General features: G+C 38.6%; 2 protein-coding genes across 2 annotated transcripts; one reads left to right on the forward strand and one right to left on the reverse strand.

Annotated features, from left to right (window-relative positions):
* Nucleotides 1–475: 475 nt before the first annotated feature.
* LOC131956880 (uncharacterized) lies at nt 476–6,169 on the reverse strand. Its single transcript, XM_059321491.1, has 9 exons — nt 6,077–6,169; nt 5,475–5,496; nt 4,663–4,756; nt 4,147–4,267; nt 3,361–3,486; nt 2,446–2,667; nt 1,555–1,703; nt 893–1,029; nt 476–564 (listed from the first exon to the last, which is right to left on the reverse strand). The coding sequence occupies exons 1-9, from the start codon at nt 6,119–6,121 to the stop codon at nt 476–478; spliced, it is 1,005 nt and encodes a 334-aa protein (XP_059177474.1). The 5' UTR covers nt 6,122–6,169.
* Nucleotides 6,170–7,798: 1,629 nt separating this feature from the next.
* On the forward strand, nt 7,799–8,359 carry LOC131956881 (putative uncharacterized protein FLJ45035). Its single transcript, XM_059321492.1, has one exon. The coding sequence runs from the start codon at nt 7,799–7,801 to the stop codon at nt 8,357–8,359; it is 561 nt and encodes a 186-aa protein (XP_059177475.1).
* Nucleotides 8,360–9,366: the final 1,007 nt, after the last annotated feature.

Below are 9,366 nucleotides of genomic sequence, written 5' to 3' on the forward strand. Positions count from 1 at the left end.
AAATACTTTACAAGTTCAATGCTATTAACATAAATTTTCATGTGTTAAAAATGTATTAAAATCTAAAACTGTACTACAGTCAAGCATGCAATATTTGTAAATATTCTAAGTTCCAATAATTACGGACCACGCATTGTACCCGCAAAAAGGTTCTGACACCATGTTGCTGGATTTAGTTATTGAATTGTCTGACCTCTTTTACCCTCTAAAGTGAACCCATCGCTTGAGTTGACCCACTACCCCCTAGCGTTGACCTACTAATCCGTTAGAGTTGACCTACTTACATATATAGTTGACCCACTGAGCCGCTAGAGTTGACCCACTTACCCGCTAGCGTTGACCTACTAATCCGTTAGAGTTGACCTACTTACATATATAGTTGACCTACTTACCCGCTAGAGTTGACCCACTTACCCGCTAGCGTTGACCTACTAATCCGTTAGAGTTGACCTACTTACATATATAGTTGACCTACTTACCCGCTAGAGTTAAGTACTTGAATCACCGGTAATAGTCCTGGGCCTGGGCTAGCGTTGCACGAGATTATTCTGAGTCCCACTGCAGCTAAAAAAAGATCACAGTTGTCATAGTAACGTACTTAAAAAATCACGCGTCATCACTGTCCTGTTTTCAATTGCGATGTTTATGCAAGATTTTAATTAATTTTAATAGTGTATAATTAAAATATCGTTTTAAAAACCTTTCACCTCAAATAGTTTCTAATTCAAGAAGATTTTATTTACTGAAATCAAAGGAATGATGTAATAATGATATTGCCAATTATAGAAGTTTCACATTTCAAGGTTCCCATCAGAAACTAACACCAAAAACAAGGACGACAATTTTTGTTTTATTGAATTAAAAGCGTTATCTCCCTTTCATTGAAACTTACGGCTGTCCAGCAGCTGTGCTACAAGGCGAATCTGCTCCCCCACGACGATGGTTCTCAAGCCTGAGGAGCTGGACCCTGACACCACAGAGAGCGAGGCGGCTGTCGTGCGCTGAGGGGGTGAGACGGGGGGTGGGGAGCTGAGGGTGGAATTTTTAGAAAAATTAAAATTAGCTCTATTTAATGACACAAAGTAATAGGTAATGAAAATTGACATAGTTTGAGATATGATTCTTGTATTGTTTTCCATCATAGCCCTGCTAAGAGAGGAGTTGTGTCGAATTGTTGATCTTAACTTTCCCATTTTGGTTAGTAGTCTTATATTAGCACGGGTGACCTCGACAATTTCCATAATATTTTGGGTTAACGAAAGTGTTTCTACTATAACTAATTGTAAGTAAATACATCTATGTCAATAAATGCACACACACACACACACAAACACATACACACACACACATATATATATATATATATATATATATATATATATATATATATATATATATATATATATATATATATATATATATATATATATATATATATATATATATATATATATATATATATATATATATATATATATATATATATATATATATATATATATATATGTATATATATAAAGTGTATATCACATGTTCCGGTGACCCTGGACTCACACTGTAGCTGAGAGTATCTGGCTCCCTATGATGACCATCGAGGCTGCTGTAAAGTTGCAAGTTAAAGTGTAGGCGGAGTCCTCCGATGTGAGAACCGTTGGGTACTGTTGGACGTACACCACCACACTGTACACACTTGGGCCCGTGTTCTGAGAGAGGGGGGACACAAGTTTAGATCGGAGCGGGGGTCAAAACTTGTGAGGTGAGGGGGGTAACATTTGAGGGGAGGGGGACAAACTTTGAGGGAATAAGGAATAAGAATTTGAAGGGAAGGGGGGGCCATTTTGAAACGAGGGGGGGGGGATTTGAGATGGGGGGGGGGGGGAGGACGGGACGGGAGGACGGGACCAAATTTAAGAGGTTCAACTATTGAGGGGAGGAAGGTAACAAAATTTTAGAAGGACGGGGGTAGAGGTACGTGCGTGCGTTTAATTATAATTTAATTGCACATTTTCAAAAATTGTTTTAAATAGGTGCGTGAATATATTTAACATTACCAGACACCCAAGTCACTGGAAAATACAGCCCATTCCGTCTGACAAAGGTTGTTACTATCTTATTGATTAAACCCATCTCCCCTCATTAAAGTGTGTGTTTACATACTGAATATACTTATTCCTATCTTAATGTGTTTTTCTTAATTTTGTGGATGTTTTTATTTTAATTTTTCAACTGAAGTACACGCTTCTGATTTGAATCGCACAAAGTATTATCTTTCATCTACACTTTCTGTATCGCAAGTGTAGCTGGGATCATCTTAGATTTTCATCCCACGAGCAACCACCTCTTCCCGCGCCCGAGGCAAGCTCTTAATTTCGCCCTCCTATTTTCTCATGTATAAAGATTTCCCAAACATCCGGTGCCTATTAATAGCTCACGCCTGTGACGTACCAGAACTCCGCAACTAGTCCCGGAAGTGCTCGCATCAATCCTCATCACATACGGGCTACTCTCTAAGCCCTGTCCATATCCGGTTCCAATCGACTTTGAACAAGTGGTTTTATTGCCTATGGCGTAAACGTCTGCTGGGGGGATTTGCTCCGGTGCCGGCCGGAAGTAGGTCAACTGTATTGTAGATGGCGCTATACAGGCGTAGGACGCGTTGCCTTTGATCTTAATTTCAAAACATCGTTTTCAAAATGATTAGCACATATGTATAATATTAATATTGACATATCAAGCGTAGGTAATAAGTATAATATGCAAAACAAAGAAAGAAAACTTCATTTCAAATTTTTAGCAATTTTCTGACTTGCAAGTTTGAATCCCGAGCTCGAATCAGATCCAAGTAGAGGTGTAAATAATGTTGGCTTCTTATAGTGCTGAACATTTAATCCATTCACATGCTGAGGTCATACATACAGAGAAATGCTACTGACCTCGAGATCATTAAATCTACTTTACTAAAATATCAGACCATATACAGCCAACAAAATTATATGTATTTTAATTTATCATAGTTATACACTTAAGTGCGCAGGCGGGTTTTTCACTATGTTAATAAGAAAGATGCCTTCTCTATCCTACTTAAGTTTTGCCGCTGATTGTATTTACTAAATTAAAAGAACATGTTTTTAAAGCCTGTAAAAAATATCAGCAACTATAATCCAAAAGCAACGGAAATAACACCACCTAAACTCTCTACCATTAGATTCATTAACACTGTCAACACGTAAAATCACCACCACTAGAATCAACATCATCCAAATCCATTTCAATCAAAATCATCACCACCTAAACCAACCACCACCAGAACCTACACCACCTTAATACACCACCACAATAATCAACACCACATAAACTCACCACATTTGGAGCAGGACTTGGGATGACCATCCTACAAGAGCTGACGTAACGCTGGTCAGTTGAGCTTGGTCCAGCACACGAGGACTGGGCCACCACCACCAGACTGACCGTGTTGTCGGACGACTGCTGTATGACCACACACACATTCAGATATTAATATTTTGGCGGTTCAATCAGCATTTTTCTATTTTAAAAAAATTGTTTAATTTTGGGTTTTTTAATATTTCACAAAACTTTCAAGACTAAACAAAGATTTACTAAATCTACTATCATATCGATTTGTTTCACGCCTATAGTTTGCTTTTTGTAAAAGCGGATTAATAATTAAAGAAAAATTGTTTAAAATATCAACTCGAATATTGATCATATGTTTATTGGATTCAATTTTACTCGTACGTATATTTCCCTCTATGTTAGTCCTTAGACTACTCACAGATTACTCCTAGTTTTAGCTCAAAAAATAATTGTATTCTAAGAACACTGTTTAGCTTGTAGAATAGCTCAGTATTAACAGATTTGTCATTTTTAGCTCATACTATACAATAACATTTTGGGAGAAAGAACATTATTCTCTACATAAAAACGTATAAATATGTCATTGTATTTTACAGTTCTACACATTGTGCATATGATCTGATCAAGCGGAACCGACAAACAAAAAAACACATTGATTAATTCGAGTTTTAGTAGTATGCAGATGTTCGCCCACATGTTAGCCCATAGATTAGCCCTTATGTTATCCCAACAATTAGCCCCTATCTTAGCCCACTGTGTCCGATGCCCTACCGTGACGCCACAATCTGGGCTCTGGGCCTGCAGCCCCTGGCTGAGGTTGATGGTCAAGATGAAGGCGTCACTAAATGAGCCCGTCCCAACAAACGCGCCTGATCTATAGCCACACGTTGACCTGGTCAAGATGAAATACGTCATGTAGACAAATAATCGTGTCACTTTAACATGAGACCAGATCTGACAATCTCATTTAACATAAGAACATGCGTCATGTTGACAAACATATTCAACAATTGTGTAAATTTAACATGAGAACATATGGTAATACATTTTTTAAAATATTTGTCCATATTGTTTTTTATAAACATAATTTTTTTTAAGAAAAAAAATCTACTAATTAAATAATTAAAAAACAATAATTCATTGTAAACATATATAAATAACATATATATTAAACACAATTATTTCGTCATGAATATAAATAAGTGAAATTTATAAATGTATTTTACTAATGCAAACATATAAAAGTTGAGTAGGCCTATTTCCCACATGTATGTAAGGTAAGCTCACCCTTTGTTTTCGGCGTAGAAATCATAAAATTTATCTGGCTGACCGTAGAACACAAACTGCAGAGTTTTTGTATCGTTGTTACACCGGAAGAAAGCTGCAAATTGGTGGACAATATTAATATTACTTGGTGGGGCAGATAGGTCTTTCAAAGATTCTATAACTTAGATCATTAATGATCTTAGTGGTACTACTACTTCTCAATGGCGTAGCGGGGTCGGTTGTCACCCGGTGCGGCACTTAATGTTGTCACCCACCCCCCAGAGGCGTAGCGACCCCTCTCGGGGACAAACTTTCAAATTCTCGATTTGCACCCACCCTCAAGTTTTTTATTTGCACCCCCCCCCCCCTTCTCAAACATTCGATTTGCACCCCCCCCCTCAAGTTTTTCTCTATATATATATCTTGCTATTTTTTGCCTTGGTGTCACCCCCCTAAATGGTGTCACCCGGTGCGATCCGCCCCCGCCCACCCCCTAGCTACGCCCCTGCTACTTCCTACTTTCCTACTTCAATTGAATCAAAATTGATTTTTCCGAATGTAGTTTTTGTTTACAATTGATATAACAGTGGTAAATTGAAAAAAAATTTATTAAAAAAATGTATATTATATATAAATAAATTATATAAATTGATAGAAAAATGAAATTTAGTTGTTTTTTTTATAGTGAATACAAATCCGGGTTTAATAGCCAGTCCGACAATCATGCTATCACAACTAGTCTTCTTTTTCGGTTAATTTGAATATAAGTTGAAAAGAATGAATGGTTTTAGCAAATCTATATAAAAAACGTTGTATTATGTATTGTAACGTACCTATATCCTGGGATCTGTTTATCTGTGGTAAAAGCAAACATTTTTAATCGATTGCCCCCTTGAAAAAATTTTTAACTCAAACTTTAAAAATTCATTTACTGTTAGTTGTTAAAATGAGCAGACAAAAGTTTGTTAAAACATGACACTTTCAAATTACTGACTTTAATATGATTTATAATAGAGTAGTTTTGTTTATAGGAAACTTTTTATTTCTTATAACAATTTTCAGGTTTTAAAAATGTGAATGTTAAGTTTAATTTTTCGTGGATTTGACTTCATACAATTGATTTTCGGCAATTGTCAAAGACCCATTTCTGCTAATGAACAAGAAATTTTTTTTTAAAAATATTTAAGTACAATCTTAGCAAGAAATTTCGGACTTTAAATTTTATTTTATAGAACTTTATACTGTAGGACAAAACAAAACATTGATCTGGCATCTGCCGACAACCAAATACTTAGTAACGTGAATACCTTCTTCAATCTTTATTAACAAATCGATTTATGAATCACACAGTAATCAAGTACACTGGAATATCAGCTTTAGTGTAACTTATTATACAATATAACATGTAATTTCAGCCAGATTTTAATACACTTACTTTGATAAAACATAAGAAAAGAATAATGCAATAAATAAAATCCATCTTTGAATGTAGAAGATCTAAACGGGATCTAGTCGTGTTTTCGGCTAATGTTTTATCAAATTGTGAGTTGTATTTATCAGGCCTCCATCCTGCTGTCGTGATATTATGAGGGAAGGGCTGCCATTTGTGGGTGTGGAAATGTAAATAACTTATGGTAAAATGGTAAATCACTCGTCGTAAAGGTAAATAACTCGTGGGAAAAAGGTAAATAACTCCTGGGAGAATTACAGCTTTCATCCCATCATAATTTATCTAAACGTTACTAAAACGTAATTCTAGTTTTATTCATTTGAAATTAACGTTAAAATGTCAGCAAATAAACGGAGAAAAGAAATGTTTTGTTTAACAATTTGTTCAGCTATCGCCAAAAGGAAAGTTGACATAGATTTAATTAGTACTTCATAGCCTACCCAGGGTGCACCAGTGCGCGTTGATCAAGTAATTGACGAGTTGGCGCGGAGAGTACTTTTGGCGAACGTTCCATTATCTGGGAGGGCGATGTGGGGGAGCGTTTAAACACACGACAAAATATTTTAACCCGAAATTTAAATATTTATTCAAACATATCCTGGAGATTTGGCGCAGGTGTTTTAAGTTTAAATACGATTGCTAACTGTCTATTTATTTATTTATTTATTTTGTTATTTTCGGTTGATTCCGACGGGAAAATTGTTTATCTAAGCACTGAAAAAAAGTGTTTAGTCTAAAAAAACCTGAAACCTAGGCTAGCCTAGTAAGTATTTTTAAAATTAGGACCGGACAGAAATGGTTTTGTTTTAACCTATAATGTTGGAAAATAGGAATAATACTTTAAGTTATGTTTGTCAATAGTTCCAATAGGCCACTCTTGTTTGTAAGTAGTGCCAATAGCTCAGTCTTATTTTTCAGTAGTGCCAATAGACCACTCTTGTTTTTTGGTAGTGCCAATAGGCCACTCTTGTTTGCCAGTAGTGCCAATAGGCGAGTCTTGTTTTCATTAGTGCCAATAGCTCAGTTATGTTTGTAAGTAGTGCCAATAGCTCAGTCTTGTTTGCCAGTAGTGCCAATAGCTCAGTCTTGTTTGTAAGTAGTGCCAATAGCTCAGTCTTGTTTGTCAGTAGTGCCAATAGCTCAGTCTTGTATGCCAGTAGTGCCAATAGCTCAGTCTTGTTTGTCAGTAGTGCCAATAGCTCAGTCTTGTTTGCCAGTAGTGCCAATAGCTCTGTCTTGTTTGTAAGTAGTGCCAATAGCTCAGTCTTGTTTGTAAGTAGTGCCAATAGCTCTGTCTTGTTTGTAAGTAGTGCCAATAGCTCAGTCTTGTTTGTTAGTAGTGCCAATAGCTCAGTCTTGTTTGTAAGTAGTGCCAATAGCTCAGTCTTGTTTGCCAGTATTGCCAATAGCTCAGTCTTGTTTGCCAGTATTGCCAATAGCTCAGTCTTGTTTGTTAGTAGTGCCAATAGCTCAGTCCTCCTCGTCAGTCAGTATTGCCGGGGTCGGCGTTGTAGGCTTTGTATAGCTCATGGCTGCTAAACCGAAAAGTCCAGAGTTCAAATCCCTTGGCTGAACCTGGGGAAATCAACCCTTCTAGCAGAGACAGCTCCAAATTCAAACGACTGCTGCCTTTGTTCTTGGTTGGACAAAGTCTATGGAAACAAGTCCAGAAAGAAAAGCAGGCTAAATTCCGAGTCAACTACCCTAATGGCGCATAACACGTTGACACCTAATAATAAAGTACGAAGAAGAAGTCATTCAATATTGCCAATAGCTCAGTCCTTTTTGTCAGTAGTGCCAATAGCTCAGTCCTTTTTGTCAGTAGTGCCAATAGCTCAGTCCTTCTATCCAGTAGTGCCAATAGCTCAGTCCTTTTTGTCAGTAGAGCCAATAGCTCAGTCCTTCTATCCAGTAGTGCCAATAGCTCAGTCCTTTTTGTCAGTAGAGCCAATAGCTCAGTCCTTCTATCCAATAGTCCCAATAGCTCAGTCCTTCTATCCAATAGTCCCAATAGCTCAGTCGTTTTTGTCCGTAGCGCCAATAGCTCAGTCATTTTTGTCAGTAGTGCCAATAGCTCAGTCCTTTTTGTCAGTAGTGCCAATAGCTCAGTCCTTTTTGTCAGTAGTGCCAATAGCTCAGTCCTTTTTGTCAGTAGTGCCAATAGCTCAGTCCTTTTTGTCAGTAGTGCCAATAGCTCAGTCCTTTTTGTCAGTAGTGCCAATAGCTCAGTCCATCTATCCAATCGTGTCAATAGCTCAGACCTGCTAGCCAGCAATGCTGTTAGCACAGTTAGAGGCGTAGCGACCCTTCCCGGCGCCCGGGGACAATCTTTAGATTTGCACCCCCCCCCCTCCCTCAAACTTTCTATTTGCAGCCCCCCTCAAACTTTAGTTTTTTCAACCCATTTTGGCGTCCCCTAAGGTCGGCGCCCGGGGACATATGCCCCCCTCCCCACTCGCTACGCCTCTGAGCACAGTTTTGAAGATAATTCTATAATATAAAGTTGAAATTTTCGCTCTCTCCGACGTCACGTGCCCCTTTAACTGACGACATTATGCAAATTACCAGCTTATCTGAAACAGAGCGAATAATTTATTTTAGACATTTTTTTTTATCAATCGGATGGAGAATGTAAACACGAGGCGAAGAATTCATAGAACGAATTCAACCCCCCACATCGTTGCAGCCTTTTTTGTGATATTTTAAGACATGTCGTTATTTCAACGAGTGGACGGACATGCGCGAAAGTCATTTTTACGTTGACTCGCGCAGCCTTGCGGTTCGGTGAAGTATCGGACGGGCCGCTCCCGCTTGCCTCGGGCAACCGGGGTTTGGTGTTTGTCTGGCGAGGGGTAGCACGTGATCGCCAAGTGAAGGCGGGTCAACACCGGGAGGTGCTGACGACCCTGGTGGTCTCGGGGGGGAGGGGGGGGGGGGGGGAATGTTCGGGAAAAAAAATGTTGCGCCTGTTTGAGTTAAGCTGCAGGGATGAGCTGTCATACTGTCATTAGATTAAAGAAGTAGCGTAACTAGGGGGGGGGGGCAGTGTTTCTTTCAGACTTTTTTTTCCAGGGGAGCACTTGAAAATTTTCCGAGGGGGGGGGCGGACACCGGTAAAGTATATATTTTCTATTTCATTTCATACGGGGGAGGCGGCGGTAGGCTTTCTTCGGAGGGGGGGGGGGGGGGAGGTCTTCTTTCAAACACCTCTTCGGAGGGTGGGGGGGGGGGGGGGGGAATGTCCTCAGAAGGAAAATAATTTATTTACAAAATGT

Source organism: Physella acuta, unplaced genomic scaffold, assembly GCF_028476545.2.
Source record: "Physella acuta isolate Inbredline_101_S28 unplaced genomic scaffold, ASM2847654v3 ptg001182l, whole genome shotgun sequence".
Taxonomy (NCBI): domain Eukaryota; kingdom Metazoa; phylum Mollusca; class Gastropoda; family Physidae; genus Physella; species Physella acuta.

What these genes read in the sequence shown, in the direction of transcription:
- LOC131956880 (XM_059321491.1), bottom strand. Translation starts at nt 6,121, where the DNA reads ATGGATTTTATTTATTGCATTATTCTTTTCTTATGTTTTATCAAA. An exon ending in CAAGTCCTGCTCCAAATGTG is followed by an intron (nt 2,668 to 3,360) that starts GTGAGTTTATGT and finishes TTTGAAATTAAG; the next exon opens with ATCAAAGGCAACGCGTCCTA. An exon ending in GGACTAGTTGCGGAGTTCTG is followed by an intron (nt 1,704 to 2,445) that starts GTACGTCACAGG and finishes CCCCTCTCTCAG; the next exon opens with AACACGGGCCCAAGTGTGTA.
- LOC131956881 (XM_059321492.1), top strand. Translation starts at nt 7,799, where the DNA reads ATGGCGCATAACACGTTGACACCTAATAATAAAGTACGAAGAAGAAGT.